The sequence below is a fragment of the Lissotriton vulgaris genome, chromosome 7 (genome assembly GCF_964263255.1).
Source record: "Lissotriton vulgaris chromosome 7, aLisVul1.2, whole genome shotgun sequence".
Lineage (NCBI taxonomy): Eukaryota > Metazoa > Chordata > Amphibia > Caudata > Salamandridae > Lissotriton > Lissotriton vulgaris.
This window is the reverse complement of record NC_141695.1, coordinates 1,288,655,678-1,288,677,645: the sequence shown is the minus strand read 5'-3', so window position 1 is coordinate 1,288,677,645 and position 21,968 is coordinate 1,288,655,678. Positions and strand designations below refer to the sequence as shown.

At 50.0% G+C, this 21,968-nt stretch overlaps 1 protein-coding gene across 2 annotated transcripts in view; it reads right to left on the bottom strand.

Moving 5' to 3' along the window:
- PARP2 (poly(ADP-ribose) polymerase 2) overlaps window positions 1–21,968 on the bottom strand; it is a 388,402-nt gene that overhangs the window by 178,264 nt on the left and 188,170 nt on the right. For both annotated transcript variants that reach the window (XR_015297579.1, XM_086931868.1), the window contains exons 8-9: window positions 20,512–20,608; window positions 374–449 (exon numbers count right to left, since the gene is read on the bottom strand). Coding sequence is in view for 1 of the 2 variants with exons in the window: in XM_086931868.1 (XP_086787994.1) it covers window positions 374–449; window positions 20,512–20,608 (173 nt within the window). In the remaining variant the exon portion in view is untranslated. The remainder of the gene's footprint in view (window positions 1–373; window positions 450–20,511; window positions 20,609–21,968) is intronic.

The following is a 21,968-nucleotide window of genomic DNA, read 5'->3' as shown; positions in this document are numbered from 1 at the left end:
TACATTGTATCCTGTCATTAGCATGGCCTTGCAAAGGCTAATAACTATAGGTGGTTTCCAACCTTGGTTTTGAAGATTTTCTCACAGAAAAGAGTCGAATTTGGCATTGAAGCTGTATTACTAATTGTGTATTTGTGGTGCTTTTACTGTTTCCAGTCTTAATCATTAGATGTCACACAGCTTAATGATACAAGTTACTGCAGCTAAGAAATGGGACAAAAAGGAAGGCCTAAAGATGTACCATATAAATGTTTCAACATTTTCATGCCAAGTGATTGGGGAGATCAACACATATAAAAGAAACACATTCCAAATCCCTGACACAAAAACAGTCAGCCATACAGAAGAGCAGCATGCCTATTGAAAAACGTACTTCTTTTCAAAGATTTTCTTTGCTTTTGCCAGGTCTGCTCCACATGCTACAAGTGAATTCTGACCAACTTTCCCAACTGACAGGAAGAGAAAACAAAAAAGAAAAAAGGAAGGTTACAGATAAGATATTACAAATGTATTAAAATAGTATCTGTAGCAACAGTTCTAATTTTACAGATCTTTAATCATGATCAATTATGTGTCTAACCGTGAAAGTCCCAGGGTGGGGGATACATGGTTTATAGGATTCATACAGCTTATGGCAATAGTATTACTAATTCTCCTCGATTTAGGACTGGACTTTAACTAGAAATTATCAGTTGATTTTCGACTTAACAGGATAATCGCAAAATAAAACAAGCATTTGCAATGCAAAAGGTCTCGCATTTGCGAGAGTTTAAGCTATTGGCCTTGTAAATATCAATGCCTTTTATTTATCTGTTTCGCTAATTAACACATGAAAGGCATTGTCATTTACAATGCCAATAGCTCAAACTCTTGTAAATGCGAGACCTATTCTAAGAAGCGGCCGCCATTCTCCCGGCTGCTCGGAAAGTGATGCTCGGAAAGTGAAAGCATGCATGGCGATCTGAATGTTGCAGGAAAACATATTTAGCCTGCAGTAGGAGAAACTCATTAAAGAAAAGATCGCTTTCAGACTGAAAAATACGTACAGTGTAACAACCAAAGTAAAAGGGCCAGTCCTCATGGGAGGTTACAAACAAAGACAAGATTGTACTAAGGAGGGACTAACAAGCCTATTAACGAGTCAGAAGCCAGCATTTACAAAGGCAATGACACAAGCCAATGACAAATATTGGTGGAGAGTGGGCAGGGCTTCTATTCCATACTCCAATACAGCATGCCGCAGAGCTGCGCCTGCACTGAATAAAATGTTGCTTTTCTGCACAGCACTGGCAGAACAATACACAAATGTATCATAAAATTAGAAGGTGGAATAAACTCAAAATTAACATGAATTGCTACAACAGCTTATTATTTTTGTAATGTTAGGGGGTCATACGAAAAGTTAGATTCCGCCCAAAATGTCTGTGCACTAAAGTAATGCGCTAAGCACAAACTTTAAAAAGTTATGCTTTTAAGAAGGAAAATTTAGAATTGAATTTTTCCGTTCATACAACTTCGTTAAAATGGATATTGGAATCTATAAATATATATATTCCACATACGGAATTGGTGAAAACAAAGTCCTTCCATGATATTCAGCGCCACTATTTTTTATTAAAAACATACAGACAACCATGCTAAGGGTCTGCTGGTGAGCAGCTGCATTTAGTGGCTAGAACTGCTGCGACTAAATAACTGTGGGCACTAATCGAGGCTGCAAGGCAAAACATCACAGGAGCTAATAAGGTTTCCAAACATCATATTGAGCTTCGTGCTGTTGGCTTCATCACAGGTCTGGTTGCTTTCACCCCTATACATGTCTAGCTTGTCATTAAGAATGGATTCATGCTCGTTGTGTGCACTGTAACATTGTGTGTCCTAGTCATTTGTATATAGCATGTGACCATGTTAGCACAAAAATGCATTTTAGTACATAATGTATAAAGAAAAAATGTTTCTTTCTTTTTCAATTTCAAAAAACCTTTATTGAAAAATTGTGCGGTACATCATTTCAATAATAAAGCAACAAATTGCAAATTACAGCATGGTCTACAGAGATTGGCACCTTTCCGTAGCAATCTAGTCAAAACCCCAACTACCCCCCTTTCCTCGAGTGTCCTTGACGTTGGCGAGCATCCTAGCATCGCAGTCCATTCTATAACAAAAACAATCATTACATCGTGTAGAGTGGACAAGTAACATCAGTACGCCATACAAAGGTCAGATACTCCAGGTTACTGAGGCACATAAATCTCATGAATTTCTTCTTCCGCCCCACATTACGTCTCCAGTCAGCATAGCAGCACAAAAATCATTCCAAAATAACATCAATCATAATGTTAGTCCTATCTGTGTGACCGGTGCGCCACTCACAGCCATAGCTCGTTTCCATCGCCCAAACTGCAATTTCCGTGTCCTGCGCTAGCAAACGAATATGCTTCTTACCAGTATACCAGTATGCATCTGTTCTTGGCATGTAGGGCTGCTGACATTCATATCTGTGCATAGATCGCCGCCTAGTGTTGGGTCCGGATGATTGCACATTGTTGTCCTGGAAGAGTCTTCGAAGTACCACGAGATAGGTGGCTCCTCCCCTGGACTACAGTGCGCATGGGCATCCTCTCCATCCTCAGATTGTTTTTCGCCATTGTGGCAGAGATGGAGTGTAATACAGTGAGTGATGTCCATGCTAGACAATAATTCTGAATGCTACAGCTGCTACAGGCGCCGGGGAGGAGGGTGGGCGATATGAATGTCAGCAGCCCTACATGCCAAGAACAGATGCATACTGGGGTTCCACCAATGCAGAGAGTTGAATGCCCGACCGCTTACCAACACTAGGTCCTTTAACTGTCCTTGAGCCTGATTCCACTGACGTGCTAAGCACTCCTGAAGCGGACGCATATGTAGCCTTGCGTGCGGGACTATGAAAATGCAGGAGGCCATCATGCCTATCAACTGCATGAACACTTTCGCTGGAAGCGAGCGTTGAGGTCTGAATTTCTGTATTAGCAATTGCATGCTGTTTATTCTCACTGAATTTGGCTGTGCTTTTGGCTGCCAGAGTGTCTATCGTCGCACCCAGGTACTGTCGCACGTGAATCCCAGACTGTGAAGAAGATGAATGGTGTGGGACATGTGGCTGGCACACTGCTGGGCCGACTTTGCTTGAATAAGCCAGTCGTCCAGATAAGGGTAGACATGTATGTGCTGTCTCCTGAGGTGTGCCGCTACTGTTGCCAGGCACTTTGTGAACACCCTGGGTGCCGTAGTTACTCCGAAAGGAGGACTTTGAACTGATAATGTTGATGTTGAATAGTGAACCTGAGATACTGTCTGTGTGAAGGGTGTATGGGTATATGGAAAAAAGCATCTTTTAGATTGAGCGTTGCGAGGACGTCTCCCTGACTGAGTAACGGCAGAACCTGTTGCAAGGTGAGCATATGAAAATGCTCTGACAGAATGTAACTGTTTAGAGGCCTGAGGTCTAGTATAGGTCTGAGCGACCTGTCCTTTTTGGGTATTAGAAAGTAGAGAGAGTACACCCCTGACCCTTGTTCTTCTACAGGCACGAGCTCTATGGCCCCTTTTTGCAGCATGCTGACTACCTCCTGCTGCAATAAGTGTAAGTGCTCTGCGGACATAGGACAGTGTCTTGGTGGGATGTTGGGTGGAGTGGACGTTAATTCCAGACAATACCCGTACTGTACAATGTCTCTCACCCACCTGTCTGTGGTGATGGATTTCCAGACCGGCAGGAACTGTTGTAGTCTCCCCCCGACAGGTGTTATGTGGTCGGGGGGCAGTGACAGGGTGTCACTGTTTGGTATTGGCAGAGGATCTGGAACAGTTGTTTCCTCTGCCTCTGCCCTTGATGATGTTTCCCCGATATCCACCACGGTTTTTCTTATTGTAGGTGGATTGTGTACCTCTCTTATTGTATTGTGTTTGTTGCATTGACTGGCCTCTTGAGGGGCCTCTAGTACTGGAGCGACGAAAGGAGCCACCCCGAAACTGCTGTGACTGCAGAGCCCCCATAGACTTTGCAGTCTCTGTGTCCTTTTAAAGTTTTTCAAGGATGGTGTCAACCTCAGGTCCGAATAAGAAGTCTGGGTTAACAGGCTGATTGAGGATAGAAGTTTGAATTTCAGGCTTGAATCCTGAAATCCTCAACCAGGCGTGTCGTCTTAGCATAACACTAGTGTTGATGGCCATGGCTGCAGTGTCAGCCGCGTCCAGAGCACACTTGATGGAAGCATTTGTTATGAGTTTCCTCTCCTGTACGAGTAGCTCTGCCCCCTCCTTGTACTGATCAGGTAGGTGTTGTAATAGTGTCTCAAGATTATCATAATGTGCCCTGTCATATCTGGCCAAGAGAGCCTGAGTGTTAGCAATGCGCCAGATGTTAGCCACCTGCGCAGCTACTCTTTTCCCTGAGGTTTCCATAACCTTCAACTCTGTCCGGAGGAGGAGCATCACCCATAGTATGGGAGTTCGCTCTTTTACGTGCATTAGAAACAACCAATGAATCCAATGGCAACTGTCCCTTTATATGAGGAGGGTCCACAGGGGCCGGCCGATATTTATTCTCAATCCTTGGGTTTAACACCCTGGCCCTAGTGGTATCTTTAAAAATGTCAGCAGCATGCTTGAGGACCCCTTTGAGCATGGGTAGGGTTGACTGCCCTTTCTGAAGTTGAAAAAGTGTCGACCAGAAAGTCTTCGTCCACAGGGTCAGCATGGAGCTCGACGTCATGATTACTGGCTGCCCTCTCAATAAGGGCGTTAAAAGCAGTTGTGTCCTCAGTAGGAGACGTTTTCACACTGTACACATGAGTGTCCGGGCCAGTCTGCGGATCCCTTGAGTCAGCAGGGTCTGTCCATTGTTGGTCTTGATCATCAGGATCAGTGTCCACATGAGAGAGGTCATCCTCATTGTAATTATCCCCCGTCTCAACATCGGAGTATGTTGGGGAAAAACTTTGAGGTTCCTGTTCATAGTGATGGAGGGGTTCCACAAGAGCTGGAGAAGTTGTAGAAAGTCTTTTTTTCTTCAAGGGAATCTTATATGATTCCATGGGAGTCTCTGGCATCAACTTTCGTTTGTATATGGACAGTCTCCCAGTGTCCGAGTCGATGAATTGTCTCGGCTCTTGGACTTCAGGCTCTTCCGTAGCCTCCATTTCCATCGACACGTGTGTAGCGGCCCCGATAGATTTTTTCGGCTCGAACATCTTCAGACGCACCGAGGGTGGTAACCCAAACTTGATAGGTGTCGACGCGGACTGAACTTGTCCGACAAGCTTCGGCATCGGGGCCTTCTTCGGTCCGACCGATGTACCCTTCTTCTTGATGCGTTGGAGCGACTGACACTTCTTTGGCTATGAACGGACTGGGTTTTGTCGACTCAACAGGGTCCTTGGAGCTAGTCTTCGACTTGTCCGTAGGCCTCGACCGAGGATCGATCCCATCTTTCGGTGCGGGCCTTTTGTGCGAATCGACACCCTTCGGCGTCGGCTTCGATGGCTCGAAGGCCTTGACCTTGGTCTTCGGCGCCCCAACCATTGGCTCGACGACCTTCTTGAGTTTTCCGGCATCGACGGCCATTTTAGTTTTCTTCGGCTCCGAGGGGTTTGAGGCCTTGGAGCCGACGAGAGGAACAAGCACTTTTGGATTCGGTTTCTGCAAAGATGCTATCGGTTTCGATTTCTTTGTATCGACCGATGGCGGTTTCGAAACCGCAGGCTCTTTAGAAATGTTCGAAGCCGAGCCTTTATGCGGGGCTGTAGAACTAGATTTTGGATCTTGGGTAAGGCCTAGTGGCGATCCCTCGACCTGAGCCTTACTGAGTGCATCATCTCCGGCCTCTGTGCGGCCGGGTTGGCCTAGCTCTTCGCCTGAGCTATCTTCCACGGCCCCAAGGGCCTCCACGTTGTCTCCTACCTTATCGACGACGTTCTCATCTTCGTCTTGTACCTCCTCGTCTTCGGCGTCATACTCGGAGTCATGGCCCGAAGCCGGTCCGGAGCAGTGTTCCTGATCCTCCAGAACAACGACCTCCTCGTCTTCGGTCCCGAAGATGTTCACGGGAAAAGGCGCTGACTTCTTCAACTCCAGTCGAGCCGCGCGTCAAATCTTGAGGGTTTTCTTCGACCTGAACTGGGCACAGGCCATACAGTTGGCTTCGTTATCGTCTGGGGACAGGCACTTGTTGCACACCGGGTGGACTTCGATGTGTGGGTATTTTTTTCATTGCAAAGAGGGCACCGCTTGAATGGACTTCTTTCCATTTTAGATCGAAGATCGGGTAGAGCGTGGAAAGAAAAAACCTGTTGAGTCCTCGATGTCCACTAAACAAAGGCACCGATACCGAACGAAATGATACCAACGCTATCGAAAGCCTTTTGGCTTTATAGAAAGTTTTCCTAACTTGAGCTAAGATAGTAACATCCGAACCCAATGGCGGAAAAAAACAATCTGAGGATGGAGAGGCTGCCCATGCGCACTGTAGTCCAGGGGAGGAGCCACCTATCTCGTGATACTTTGAAGACTCTTCCAGGACAACAATGTGCAATCATCCAGACCCAACACTAGGCGGCGATCTATGCACAGATATGAATTCAGCAGCCCACATGCCTCGAACTAGGAGACGAGCGGGCCCCAAATGTCTTTGGGGCGTGACGCACAAGTTACTACTTTTGTAACAATTTATCTGTAAGAGACATTAGTTACTGATAGATTCCTTACCTTAGAACATCCCCAGGCGTCAGACTGGATCCAGAAATGTTTGCGTAGCAGTACCCTTGCGCGTCGGTAGCCGTCATCTGCGGCTCCGCGTCCGTCGTCGCGGGCGCCGTGATGACGTCGTCGGAGTACTTAGACGCCGCCTCCGCGTGCTGACGTCAGTTCTTAGACACAGCTTTTCCGCGCCCGAAACGCAGAGCTATGCTAAAAACCAACACTGGTGCCTTGAAACTAGGGCCCTGAAAGGGGATGACCTTAACCCAAGATATCGGTTCGCAGAACGGGGAGGGTGGGTGGGTCGGTAAGGAATCTATCACTAACTAATGTCTCTTACAGATATATCGTTACACAAGTAGTAACTTGTGCATCTGAAAGAGACACGTTAGTGATAGATTTCTTACCTTAGAATAGATACCCCAGCAATACCAACCCCGATGGTGGGTCTGCGAACCAATAATCACACCAGAAAGTCCTGGAGGACGGAACGGCCAAAGAAGCCATCCCTCCGGACTTGGCTGTCCAGGCAATAATGTCTTGCAAATGTGTGCAGCGAGGCCCACGTAGCTGCCTGGCAAATGTCCTGCAAGGGCACTCCTCGGCCGAGGGCGGTGGTAGTCGCCGTGGCCCGAGTGGAAAGAGCCCTTAGTCCAACAGGAGGTTCCTTTTTAGCCAAGGAGTAGCACGCCTGGATACACAAGATGATCCACCGCGACATGGTCCGCATGTGTACTGCCTTTCCCTTCTTGGCGCCCACGTAACCAACAAAGAGTTGGTCATCCACCCGGAACTGGCGTGTGCGATCTAGGTAGTAAGAGAGCGCACGTTTTGGGTCCAGACGGTGGAGCCTCTCTTCCTCTCTTGAAGGATGCGGAGGCAGAAAGAAGGTGGGCAAGATGATGGATTGCCCAATGTGGAAGGTCGTGACTACCTTGGGTAGGAAAGAGGGCCTTGTCCGGAACACAACCTTGTCCGGATGGACCGAAAGGAAAGGAGGCTTACAGGATAGAGCCTGGAGCTCACTCACTCTCCTGGCAGAGGTGATGGCTACCAGGAAGGCAGTCTTCAAAGTAAGAAGGCGGAGAGGACAGTTGTGAAGTGGCTCGAAGGAAGCGTACATCAGAAAAGTAAGAACCAGGTTCAAGTCCCACTGAGGCATCACAAAGGGAACAGGAGGGAACGTATGTGTGATGCCTTTCAGGAATCGATTAACAATAGGGGACTTGAACAAGGAAGGTTGATCAGGCAGCCTCAAAAAGGCTAAAAGAGCAGAAAGTTAGCCCTTGATAGTGCCCAGAGCAGAGCTCTGCTGGGCAAGAGAAAGAAGAAAGAGAAGAACCTCAGAGAGAGGGGCAGAGAGAGGGTCCACAGCCTTTGCTGCGCACCATGCCACAAATCTGTTCCACCTGCAGGCGTATACCGACTTTGTGGAGGGATGCCTGGCTGTCAGAATGATGTTACAGACTTCAGGAGGCAAATCAAATGGCCTCAACTGTCGCCGCTCAATCTCCAAGCATGGAGGTGGAGACTGGACAGGTTTGGGTAGAGGACTGTCCCCTGCTGCTGCGACAGAAGGTCCTCCTGAAGTGGCAGACGAACCGGGGGATCGACTGACATACTGAGTAGCTCAGGATACCAGTACCTTCGTGCCCAGTCCGGAGCCACAAGGATGACTTATGCCCAATCGCACTTGATCTTCTTCAGCACTCTGGGCAGAAGTGGTATAGGCGAAAAAGGCGTACAACAGACCTCAACTCCACTCGCGACGAAAAGCGTCTCCGAGCGAGTGCCGCCTTGGAAATTCCAACGCGCAGAACTGATGACATTGCGCGTTCTCTTCGCTGGCGAATAGATCTAACCAAGGCTCTCCCCACTGCTGAAAGAGGCCTTGCGCCACGTCCGAGTTCAGACGCCATTCGTGATCCATCATGCACAGGCGGCTGAGTTCGTCCGCCCTGGCGTTCAGAGAACCTGCCAGGTGTTGAACCACCAGGGTCACACCCTGATGTTCCAGCCACTGCCAAAGGCGCAGAGCCTCCTGGCAGAGGGTCCACAACCCCACCCCACCCTGTTAGTTGCAGTACCACATGGCGGTGGTGTTGTCCGTGAACACCTGCACTACACTCCCTCGGACAGAGGGGGGGAATGCCTTCAGTGCTAGACGAATCGCCCGCAGCTCCAAAAGGTTGATATGGAGCTGGGACTCCGCCTCTCCCATGTGGCCTCCCCAGCCCTGGAGGGACGCGTCCGTCACAACCACGTGCTCCGGTTGAGGAAGGGATAGGGATCTGCCGCTGACCCAATCGCGGTCCATGAGCCACTACTGCAGCTGTCTCGCAGTGCCCTCCGAGATCAGGACATGGTCGGACAGGTTGCCCTGATGCTGGGCCCACTGAAACTTCAGGTCCCACTGCAGAGCCCGCATCCGCCAACGGACGTGATGCACCAGAAGGATGCAGGAAGCCATCAACCCCAGAAGCCGCAGCGTCAACCTGACCGAAACTCGGGATAAAGGCTGAAAGATTGGAATCGGAGCCTGTATATCCCAAACCCACTGTTCGGGTGGGTAAACCCGAAACTGCGCCGAGTCGAGTACCGCTTCGATAAAGAGTCGTTTCTGAGAGGGGCACAGGTGTGACTTTGGGACATTGATGGAGAACCCCAGCTTGTGCAAGAGGTCTGCCGTCGTCTGGAGGTGGCTGACGACTGTCTGGGGCGAGCCCGCCTTCAACAACCAGTCGTCGAGGTAGGGGGAAGACTGAAACCCCTAACCTGCGCAGATGAGCTGCGACCACCGCCATCACCTTTGTGAACACCCGTGGGGCGCTTGTAAGGGCGAAGGGGAGCACGGTAAACTGAAAGTGCTCGTGGCCTACCGTGAACCGCAGGTAACGCCGGTGGGCCGGGGATGTGGAAATAAGCGTCCTGCAAGTCCAACGCTACCATCCAGTCTCCTGGGTCCAGGGCAGCCAAGACCTGAGCCAGTGTCAGCATTTTGAACTTCTCCTTCCGGAGGAAGCCGTTGACGTTCCTTAGATCCAAGATAGGGCGTAGGCCGCCTTGGCCCTTCTTGGGTACCAGAAAGTAGTGGGAGTAGCAACCACACCCTACTTCTGGCCCAGGAACGCGCTCGATGGCCCCTTTGGCCAAGAGGGCCGTAACTTCCTCCTGCAGAAGTCGCAAGTGATCCCCCGATACGCGATGGTGTTGCGGTGGCATGGCTTGAGGGGTCGTCTCGAAGGGGAGGGAGTAGCCCCTTCGGACGATCTGCAGGACCCACCTGTCCGAAGTGACAGTGCGCCAGTGAGAGTGGTGATGCGAACCCTGCCCCCAATGGCGTCACGTGGGACGAAAAGCACGGACTAGGAGGGTTTAGAGGCGGATGCTGCGGGGGAGGGTGTGGACTGGCCTCGCTGTTGTCCCAGACCGCCTCCACGGCAATTTCCACGGCCGCCACCGCGCTGGATGTTAGTCTGCGGCGTGTGGCTGGCAGCACGTGTGGGGGCGCCCCTTCCTTGGTCACAAAAGGAGCGAAAGGCACCCATTTGCTGGCGCGGGCCGAGAGGCCCAAGGACTTGGCCGTAGCCCTGGAGTCCTTAAAGCGCTCAAGCGCGTGGCCTGCCTTGTCGCCAGAAAGGCGACGGCCATCAAACGGCATGTCCACCAGTGTGTTTTGGACATCGGCCGAAAAGTTGGCGGACCTCAACCAGGCGTGGCGTCTAATCGCCACCGTCGTTGCCATTGCTCTACCTAGTGAGTCGGGGGTATCCAGCCCACACCGGATAGAATATTTGGCTGCATCCCGGCCCTCCACAAGGGCTTGGCCGAGTTTGGCCAGTACCTGCAACGGACACTCTGGCAGCACTTCCGCAACCGTCTCCTACAGAGAGTGGGTGTAGCGGCCCAAGAGGCATGCGGTGTTGGAAGACCGAAGTCCCAGACTAAGGGAGGAGAAGATCTTTTTACCGTACTGCCCGTACCTCTTGGATTCCCTGTCCGGCGGAGCAGACGGGAATGCGGTCTGGGAATTGGATGCCTGGATGACCAGGCTCTCGGGGGTGGGGTGGGTGGACAGGAAACATGGGTCGCCGGGGCTGGGCGGTGGCGTCTGGCCATGTTCCTATCTACGGGCGAACATGTAGCGGGCCTGGACCAAGTGCCCACAAGAACGTCGGACAAGGCCTCATTAAACGGCAGCAGAGGCTCGGCCGAGCATGACTGACGGCCGAGGACGGCGCCGGAGGTGACACCTGGCGGACCGACGCCGGGGGTGGGTGGGCTAGGGGGGTCGTAAGGTCACCCGGTGACGACCCGGAGCCGGATCCAGTGGGGTCCTGCGGCGCCCGGCCCGAAGGCGCCTGCGGCGTCGGGACCTGCGGCGCCGTGCTTGAAGGCGCCGGCAACGTCGGGCCGAAGCTAGGGGCCCCAGACGGTTCCACTGGGCCCGGAGGCGCCGCGGAACCAGTCGGAGGAGAGAGGGACCTCATGGCCATGAGGAAGCGCTCGATCTCCTCCGGCGTCGTGTCACGCCCAGGGACCGGAGGGTGTGGAGTTGGACGCGGCGCCCGCGACTCCGACGGAGCCGCGTGGGCGGTGCCACCCGAACCCCCGGCCGCGTCGCGCGAGCGTCGGGGGGAGTCAGAAGAGCGATGACGCCTCTTCGACTTCTTGTGTTTATTACCTAACGACGACTTCGACCCGGAGGAGGGGTGCCGACTCTCGGAGCTGTGGTGGCTCCGACCCCGCGACCTGTCCCTCGACCTCCCGTGGGACCGGGACCTCTTGCGGCGCGGGGCCGACTGCCGTAGTTCGAGTCGCCTGCGGGACCACTCCCGCCTGGCTTTCGAAGACAGGGCCCGGCAGTCGGGGCAGGTCTTGTCGTCGACGCCGAGACAGAGTAGACACCGACGGTGAGGATCCGTGACCGACATCGTGCGGTCGCAATCCTCGCAGTGCTTAAATCCAGGCATCCCTATGGCACCGATCGGAGTCGTTCGACTTCGAAAAGATGATCAAAATGATCCAAAAAAGTGACTAGAAGTAGTGCTTTTTCAAGATCTGCGCTTGCTGGCGCAGAAAAAAGAAGAACTGACGTCAGCACGCGGAGGCGGCGTCTAAGTACTCAGACGACGTCATCACGACGCCGACGACGGACGTGGAGCCGCAGACGATGCCTACCGACGCGCAAGGGTACTGCTACGTAAAAATTTCCGGATCCAGTCTGACGCCTGGGGATATTCTAAGGTAAGGAATCTATCACTAACGTTTCTCTTTCAGATGCAGTGGGCGATAGTGCTGCATAGTAGCTCATATTTTCTTGCCAAGTGGACATTGTGTGTATCCAGCATTTGAATTTGGGGGCTCGCCCCCTCCCCCATCGGCATGCCACATGCCGTTTCACCAGGAGTAGCCCCATAGCAAGGAATTTTTTGTGAGGTGTGTTGATGTCCTGGGACAGACCTAACAATGCCACCAGAATATATGGCTCCATCTGTACACCCAATATAACCGAAAGGCATCCAAACACCTGCGTCCAACAGGGGACAGCTCCACACCAGATGCAGGAAATCCGCACCCTCCATGCCACAACGTGCGCATCTATCATCGTCCCTGAGATGGAATTTGTGAAGCTTGGCCAGAGTATGGTACAGTCTATGTAAAAATGTAAAATGAATAAGTCGCAATCTATTATTTCCGGTGATAGCGACCGTCTGACCGCAGCTACTTTCCCATTGGTCATCCGTCAGAGGGAGACCTAAGTCCTTGTCCCATTCAGTCCTGGCTCTAATGGGACACGATGGGGCTGCATTTTGTGTGTGCTTATACAGAAGAGAGATGGGATGTTTGGGGAGACTCGTCTGCAAGACAGCATGTAGAGGCTCCAATACAGGTGGTTTCACGGGAAATGCGGGGGTAGCAGCTCTAACACTCTGTCGGGGACCGGGTGTACAGAAAAGTATCCATTATAGTTGGTGGGAGTGTAGTGAAAAATTGTTCCTTTGTACGAAATTGCCCTCCTTTGTAGAGGTCTCCCAAGTAGAGTAAGTGAAGTTCTCCAACAGCTTACTGCAGATGCCCTCACATGTAACTTGCAATAGGGGATTGTGAAGTAAGGTCATTTTGGGAGAGTACAGCATCGGGTACTCAAGTTTACCCGCTATTCTGTGCCATGCTAGGACAGTGCAGTCTACCGTGGACGGGTCTCTCTCCCGTTCCTTCACCGCCGTGAAGACATAAGCCGCTGGGGGTGTCGGGCCATGTAGCCATCCTCCACCGCTAAGTGGGGCAGAAAAGGTGGCAGGTGGAACCAATAAGTCGCGAAGTGCGCTTGCGAGCAATAGTAGTAATATTCAAAGTTGGGTACATCGTACCCTCCCTGGTGGTGGGGCAGCACCACAGTAGGTAGGTTAAGGCGCGCCTGCTTTCCTCCCCATATAAGTCTAGTGAGTTGGGAATAAAGTGTGGTAAAGAAAAAGGAAACCGGGTGGTATGGAATATTAATGAAGAGGTACAGCAACTTTGCTAAAAGCACCATCATAATCAGTGATATTCTTACCCCTACGGAGAGGGGGAGCCTCAGCCATTTTGTGATAGAATCAGTGATTTTGTCAATAGTGGTGCCGTACTTGGATCGCATTAGTGCGTCTCTATCTCTAACAATACGTATTCCCAGGTACTTGAGCTCTTCTAGTTCCCAAACTAGTGGGTAATCTAACTGATGAGGCTTGGTCTTCTCCGTAAGTGGAAAAACCGCAGACTTGGCCCAGTTAATCTATATACCTGATATGGCCCAGAATTTAGTGATTTCCCGCAGTACTGGGTTGAGATTGTCTAGCGGTTTCTTGATATAAAGCGTCATGTCGTCTGCGTATTATGAAATAAGTAGCTGCCGGAGGGGTATGCCAACGCCCTATCCATAGGATGCCGACGTAGTTTGGCAGCCAGCGGTTCTATTGACAAGGAGAATACAATTGGGGATAAGGGGCAACCCTGGCGTGTCCCTCTGGAGACAGGGAAAGAGGAGGATCTAGCACCATTGAGGAGCACAGATGCCACTGATCGGGAGTACAGTAGCTGTATCCACTGGAGGAAAGCAGCAGGCACTCCCAGGCGATTCAGTATCCCCAACAGGTAATCCCATTCCAGGGAGTCGAACGCTTTGGTAGCGTCCAGGAATACCGCCTCTGCTGAACAATTGGGGTCAATATCCTGCAGAACCGCAGCCAAGGTTCTAAGATTGTGCGATGTTGACCGGTTAGGGATAAATCCCGCCTGGTCCGGCAGTGCAAGTCGCTGCATCAATAAATTAAGTCTGGTCGCCAGGACCTTAGCTAGTATCTTGGTATCGCAATTTAACAGCGACAGGGGCCAATGTGAGTCACATTGCATTGGGGGTTTCCCTGGTTTAAGCAGGGAGGTAATGAAAGCTTCCGGCATGGTGACGGGCAGGCATCCCTCCTCCAGCGCCGAAAAGAATACTTCCTTCAGGATGGGAGCTAAAAGTGAGACATATATTTTATAAAACTCTCGGCAGTCCGTCAGATCCGGGAGCCTGTCTGAACTTCATCTGCATAATGGCCTCGGTGATCTCATCTAATTCCAAGTCTAGGCTAAGAAATTTCCGTTGGACATTTCCCAACCGGGCCAATGCAGTGTCGTCCAGATAGCTCACCAGGTCAAGCTGGACGCCCCTCTTAGAAGAGTACAGATCTCTATAAAAATCTCTGAACACAGTGACTTGCTCAGGTAAACTTTGGGTATTGATACCCTGCGTGCCATATATCTCTGTCACATAATTGGAGAATCTGGGAGGTCGAGTCGCGGTTGCAAGAGCTCTACCCGGTCTGTCCCCCTCTCCGTATACTCTCGCTATGTGTGGTTTACCCCGGAATTTACACTCCCTGTCAGCTAGTTCCTCATATTCCGACATTGCTGTGCGTATGTTGGCTCTAACAGTGTGATCATCAGGGTGAACACTGAGCTCGCATTCAAGCACCTTAAGTTTCCTTTCGAGTGTTGCAAGATCAGTGCACAATGTTTTCAGGAAACCCCCCCCTTGGAGATACACCATCCTCTCACTGTAACTTTGAACGCTTCCTATACTACAGTCATGTTAGGGACGGAGTCCACATTGCGTTCGAAAAAATCCTGTTTATCTTGCTCCATCTCTGCCTTAAATACCTCGTCCTGTAAGTGTAGAGGATTTAGGCGCCAATTGATATACGGGACTGTTTCACAGGGATATTCACATCTACCACTACAGGGGAGTGGTCAGAGTATGTACGGGCTAGGCTTGTCGCGTTTCCCAGCCAACCCAGCATTCCCACCGATAAAAACACATAGTCGATTCTGGCCCAAGATTTGTGAACAGCTGAAAAATGTGTACCCTCCATCATTGTGGGGTGCATGTGTCTCCAGGAGTCAATCATAGAATTGTCAGTAATGAGATTGTGCAATATCTGACCTATGGTCGTATAGAGGGATGGTAATGACCGGGACCTGTCCACTCGGGGCTGCAATGTAGTATTAAAGTCACCCCCCAATACCACATAAGTAGTCCCTATCTCTTGGATCTTACTCCATAATGGGTTGAGGGTCTGAGGTTCATCAGCATTTGGTCCATAGTAATTTGCAAATGTAACATCGTACCCGTAGAGTCTCCCCCAAAGCAGGCAAAACTGCCCTCCGCATCCGTCTCCATTCCACCAGGCACAAATGCTAGCCCCTTTTTTGACCAGAATAGCGACCCCTCTGGAATAGGTCGAATACGACGCAAAGCAGCGGTGTGAGGCCCATCTGGAGGCAAATGCTGGAGCGAATTCAGGGCCCAAGTGTCTTTCCTGTAATAACGCCACAGTGATATGGTGCCTGCCTAGGTAACCCAGCAACTGCCTTTTTTTCCTCGGATTGTTCCTCGCACATTCCACGACATTACCTTGACATTAGTCGCAGCACATACATTATCGGTCATCTTTTATGCGTTTGATACATTATGCTCAGCTTGACGTCAAGAATCAATATCTGGTAAGTAATGAACATTTTAACTCTCAAGGCAAGTTCCCCCCCACCCACACTGGCATCCCCAACTCGCCAGGTACAAAAAACCATCCCACCCAAAGTACTTTCATACATCAGCTATCACTCAGTAGTTCTTCAACAAAACTATTGGGGGTATGCTCTTAGAGGGGGTACACCAGGGTTACACGACCTGCCCCTTAACTTCCTTACTCACACCCACCCACTACCTCGCCATGAGGCGGGCTGTGTCGGCGGGACAGAGGCAAGTCGCCGAGCATATCACGTGGCAACACAAAGCATAGAGTTATACATCACGATGAGAAGCCATTCTATGGAAGACAGGGGGTCAAAGGGAACCGGCTTAAGTTCCCGCCAGAGCGGGCCAAATCAGTCTGGGTCTGATAGTGGGGAGTGAGATCTGGGGCGTCCTTGTGATCCTGCCCCTTCGGCCGCGGCTCTGCGGTGCTTCTTAAGGTATTCTTCCACCTGTTGCGGGTCCTGGAAGTAGTGTTGTTTTCCGTGGTGTTTAATCTTCAATTTCGCCGGGTATAGCATGGCGTAGGGAATGTTTTGTGAGTGGAGTTTTTTTCTTGACCGCCGAGAACTTTCGCCTGGCCTCCTGAACCGATTGGGTAAAGTCTAGGAAATACGCCATCGTCGTATTTTCGTAAGATACCTGTTTCAGCTCACAAGCTCTGCGTAGCACCGCATCTCGGTCTCGATAGTTTAGGAAGCGAGCTATCACCGGTCGTGGAGATGCTCCCAGAGGAGGGCGGGCTGCTAATGATCTATGCACTCTTTCTACCATGAGATGTGTAAAAGGAGTCTCTGCCAAACAGGTTTACCACCAGGCGTTCAATGAAATCCTCCATCCGGCCCACATTGGTGGATCCCGCAAGGCCTAGTATGCGCACATTGTTCCTTCTGGAGCGCGCCTCTAAATCCTCGTTCTTTTCCGCGATGACCCGAAGCAGCTTATCCATTTGCGTGACCTGACTTTTGGTAGTGATTGCGCCATCCTCCAGGTCCGATACTCTGGTCTCCATCTCCTTAATCTGCGAGTCATGCTGATCCAGCTTGTTAACTACAGCTTCCATTCGCAGGTTCATGTCCATTTTGGTGTCTATAGAGAAGAGGCTTTGCTTCATTCCAAACAGTATCATTTTCCAGTCTTCCTCCGGAGCATCTGCGGCGTCAAATTCCGTTTGTTCTGCATTTTGCGACTTGGGTGCTTTCCGTGTTTCAAACGGTATCTTTGTTTGTTTGGAGTCCGTGCGCCCCATGGTGAGAGGCAGTGGAGGGTAGGCAGTAGTCGTAGGCAAGGCTTCCTCAGGAGAGTCCAGTAAAGCCACTCTGCGCAGTGCTCCGCAGTGTGGTCTGATCAGTTATATCAAACCAGGGGGTCAGTGCGGCGTAGTTTAGAAGAACCTGTGTCTCAGTAGTCACATCTGGAGTGCCCAAAGAACATTCCAATCCATCCTCCCTCTAGCTAGATGCAGGTGTGTACTCGGCGTGCTCCCAGAGGATGGTAGAGCTGGGTGTCAGCAGCTGTCGCCCAGGTGGCTCCTAATGTAGTTTAGCAGCTCAGTGAGCAGGTATCAGCAATTAAGAAGCCGCAGGATATATTTTGGCAAGGCTGTCTCCCCGCCTCCAAGCGTTCACTCCTATGTGCCTCCAACTAGCATGTCCCGTCAACAGGGCACTAGGGGGGGGGGCGTCAGCGAGTTATAATTATACAGCAATGGTCGTACTAGTGTGCGGGCAATCCGACCTCAGGTCTCTGGGTTCCGAGTTTTGGGCCCAGTCGCCTCAGCAAAACAAAATGGCGCCACTCCCCTCCTCCCTCCGGAGCTGCCACACAGGAGAGTTTCCACAGTAAGGAGGAATATATGCCACCGGTAGCCTCACCAATCATGCGCTCACGGCCACAGCTTCAATACGGAGCGTCTTTCACCTCTGATGGCGGCTTCCAGGTCGTCAATGCCGGGTTCCGTCTGCCGCCCCCGCGGGATTCCGGGCAGCTCCAGCCGCCCGCTCCTCTCCTGGCAGCAGCGCTCACAGGCTGGAGATTACAATCACACTTCTATGGAGGGGGGGGGGCTCTGTTTGTTAACACTACCGCTCACCTCACCCACATCGTTATCTGGCCGTCGCCGATAACTCCACGTCTAGCAGTTTGGGCCCTCCTACGCCCCTCTCCAGCGGCCTCGGCCTTTCCCAGGAAGCGCGGCCGCGCTCACGTCTCCAAGTCGAGCTGTTCTGGGTGCTGTAGGTTGCCGCATCTGACACTGCGAGTTTTCGTCAGTCCAGCGTTGTGAAAATTGTATCGGCAGATGCAGCGTGATTTGGGCTTTCTGTAGTGACGTTAGCTAATTATATATGCCATGTAGGATGAGGATGGAGGATAAGTAATAGCTCGGCCGGGCGGGAGCCTCACCCATGTGCCGCCATCACAGTCGTGCGCCACCTAGCGCCCCCCCCCCCAATGTATAAAATGTAAACAATGGAGCAAGCACATTAAGAAAGTTATTTAAAAATATCGATTATGGAAGGGAATGCCAGTCTGCTTGCACAGCAGCGGTGTGCGTCAGTGTTTTGATTTTACTGTAAACAACCCAATGATTTTTAGAAATGTTTCTATTACTACAGTATTTGAATAATGATTTCCATGCAAGTACCTTCATTTATTACACAAGCATGGGCAAAGTTCGACATTTACAGGGACTAGGGGGAGGCACGTGATGACAGTGCTAGTTTTAAGTAGCCTCTTGTGCTTTTCCAACGACATTTATGGGTAGGATGCCTTTGGTTAGAAAAGTCGTTTTTTTTGTATGACTGGTGATTGGAGGGACAGCGGGAAAAAACAGAAGGCGCGCGCGTGAGGGTGCAACATGGACAGCAGCTGCACATCACCTGTCCGGGCACTAGGCATGTCAGACTACTTATGTTTGCTGCGGGGTGGGAGGCAGCATGGAGGGCCAATAACATGGACAGTGGTGGGTGGCCATTCTGGAGGTCTGTTTACCGATTGCAGCAGATGTCCTTGATTGGGCTCAGAAGCAGTATATCAATTAGGAAACACTAGTGACTAGGGGTTTGACTATTCAAATTGCCAAACGCTAATTCCCTGCGAGCAGCGAGGGGTCGTGACATCCGCAGCTGTAGACGTGGGAGATGTGGGGCTTGTGTGCAGCGCTGCAAATTCCATTTAAACATTGAGAAACAGTAACTAAACATTTTAAATGTACAAGTGCACCGTAAGTAATTATACATATTTTAAACAAACAAGCACAATGAAAATAAAAAAAAAATACTACAACAACCCTTTTGAAAGGCAGTGGGCCCAGCGGCCAGGCTAGACCCTCCTCGGTGTGTTGTCCCCCCAGTCAGTAAGAGACTCTTATACAGCACATTAGCTGCATTTATGTAACTCATTGTTCCAGAAGCGAGGTCGGCGTGCTCGGAATAAGCTCTACCAGGATTTAAGAGTTTAGTTTTGCAGTAGGACACGAGTGTCAGAGTTGCCGGGGAAAGGGTGGAGTGAGGTGCCCGATATGGGAGTGTAAAAATCAACATTAGTTTTAAAATGAAAGCGGTCTTGAAAGTCCTGCCATCGCATTCGACAGGCGACAGCACGTCTTAACAAGCAAGTTTCTTGCTTTTCTTATGTAACTGTACCTTTAAAATTCTTGAATTTCATTCGGCTGTAGTCGAAACGACCATCTGTTGTGCTCTGATTGGAGCTTCGGTAACGGGGGGGGGGGGGATCTGCTGCATTTTGAGAGCAGGTGCACTCTCTCGTCGATCCTACTCGCAGTCTGAGTACGTGAATAAGCATGGAAAGGAAGGTATTTAGGAATATTAACTTACCCGGGTGGCGAGTGGGATTTGTGGTGTTACAGCGCTCGGGAGCAGGACAGGAATGAGAGGCTGCAAATCGCAGGCGCCAATGGCAAGTTTGTGTTCATCGATTTTGGCAGCCGTGCATTACAAAGAAATGCGCGTCTGCCGTTCTTTAACCTGAAGGTGCCTCGTACACCTCTTAAAATCACAGTGCTTCGAAAATATATTGATCAATTCATGAGCAGCGTTAATGGCGTGCGTGCCTGCCAGTCTTAAAGCAAAACACACGCAAAAGCTACATCGGGACAGGAGATGTACACACACACGCCGTGCACGTGCACATCGCCTGTCTGGGCGCATGCCATCTCCTGTCTCCCTTCGCTACCAAGATCCGGCGACTATAGGTCTCGCCAAGGCAAGCAGCACATGCGCTGCATCGCTAGGCAAGACCTACAAAAACGATTCTGGGGCACAAAGGCAAATGAAAAAACAAATAGTGAAGGAATGAATAAGCTATCGATGGACAGAAAAGTTGCAGACTATAATTGGTGGCAAAGAGGAAAAAACATACGAGGAAAATACACAAAACTAAAACCTGAATAGTGTATGTACACACAAGCAAAAGCCAAGCACAAGGCATGCCAATATAATCAAGTTGGCCTGTCTAAGGCAAGGTAGAGCATTGCATGCCTTTGAAAAGGATGAGAACGGCTTCTTATAATAATCCTAGTCCTACTAACAGTCTACTTCTTCACTGAGAAGTATTCATACTTTTCAGCTTCTACTTAAGTAGTGCTGGTATTACCTTTTCATATTCTGACACAATGCATTGCTTCATCTTTTAAAGACACAATCCAAACCATCAGCCTGCCCCACCCTTCTCAACAACATATACGCGGCCCCGTTTACCTCTTCCCCATCTCATCCACACGCTGAAGCTCTTCTGGCAATCATCCTCGAGTAACTGAATGAGGTAGTATTTGTTGTTGTTGAACTGAAGATTAGTCTGCACAATAAAAATAGAATAAGATAAGAAAATTACATTTTACATTTGCCTTTCTTAAGCTTCATTTATCAGATGATATTTACTGTGTGTTTGCTTTCGTTATCAAATGACAAAGGGGCTGAATGGTCACTAACTAAACTATGCATTCAGTGCTACATATGCAACTAGTTACGGCCAAAAGGGTCTCCGGTTTCCCATTGTAGCATGTTGTATTGGCTATAAAAGTAAACATTTCGAGTGCCACGGTGTTAGAAGATAATTCTTGTTAGGCTCACGGACGTCTTCGAAAGGCAGGAAATGGATACAGATGTATAAAGGGCCCACATTTCTTTTCTTCCAGAAACAAATAGTTTTATAGAGAGAAGATGAAAAGAGCAGGGACTATTAAAGTTTTATTCCACAGAAGACAGGCAGAGATAGTTTTTTTAGGCTAGATTTAGAGTTGGCTGGGCTGATAAAATCAATCTTTTCTGTGATGTTGATCAGGCTGGCTCACTAAAGGCTGCTGTCAAGGAAGAGGCAAGGGTGCTGAGAAGGGGCAAAATGGCAGTGCGGGTAGATGGTAGAAGTAGGTGCGTAGTTCTTTGTTTCTTCAAGTCCGTATTTTTATTGAGACCTATTGAAACATGACTGGAAACCTACATTTGGGGCCAAACACTGGATGAAATGTTGAGGAAAATTTGGATTCCTGTCTGTGAAACTAACCATATGTGAAACGGAAAAGAAAGTGCATCCTAATCGTATAGATGCCACTTCCCACAAGAAATGTGCTTAAATAGTCTGTCTACTTACCTTTGCTTTCCATATCACAAGGCATACATAAACAATCTTTGGGTACACCTCAAGTACAGAGTATATGAATTTGCATAAGAGTATATAAAACTTAAAATAACAAAATACTATAATGACCTCCAATAATAATTAATTGCCATCAGCGAGTTAACAATTCAGAAAAGGGGGTGGTGATGAACAGAGTGTCTGAATTAAGCAGACCACTCTTACCCAGTCAAGAGATCAGGGCAGAATCCGTCACCGTTATTTAGCTCACTGCATCACCCCAGTTCAGAACCTGGCTATATGCAAATTAGTCTGATCCAGTGCCTCATGGGAACAGGGCAGACCAAACTACCAAGCCAATTCTTCACCGGAAAGGAGACGAGCTTCCGGGGACCGGTTTCTGGCATTTCAGCCGTCGTCGGCCCGGCTTGCTTGAATCCTGGTGGTGCAGTGAGCAAGGGACTCATGTCTGAGTATACCCTGCCACACCTCTAGTGGCCAAACATGATTCAGAAAAGGGGGTGGTGATGAACAGAGTGTCTGAATTAAGCAGACCACTCTTACCCAGTCAAGAGATCAGGGC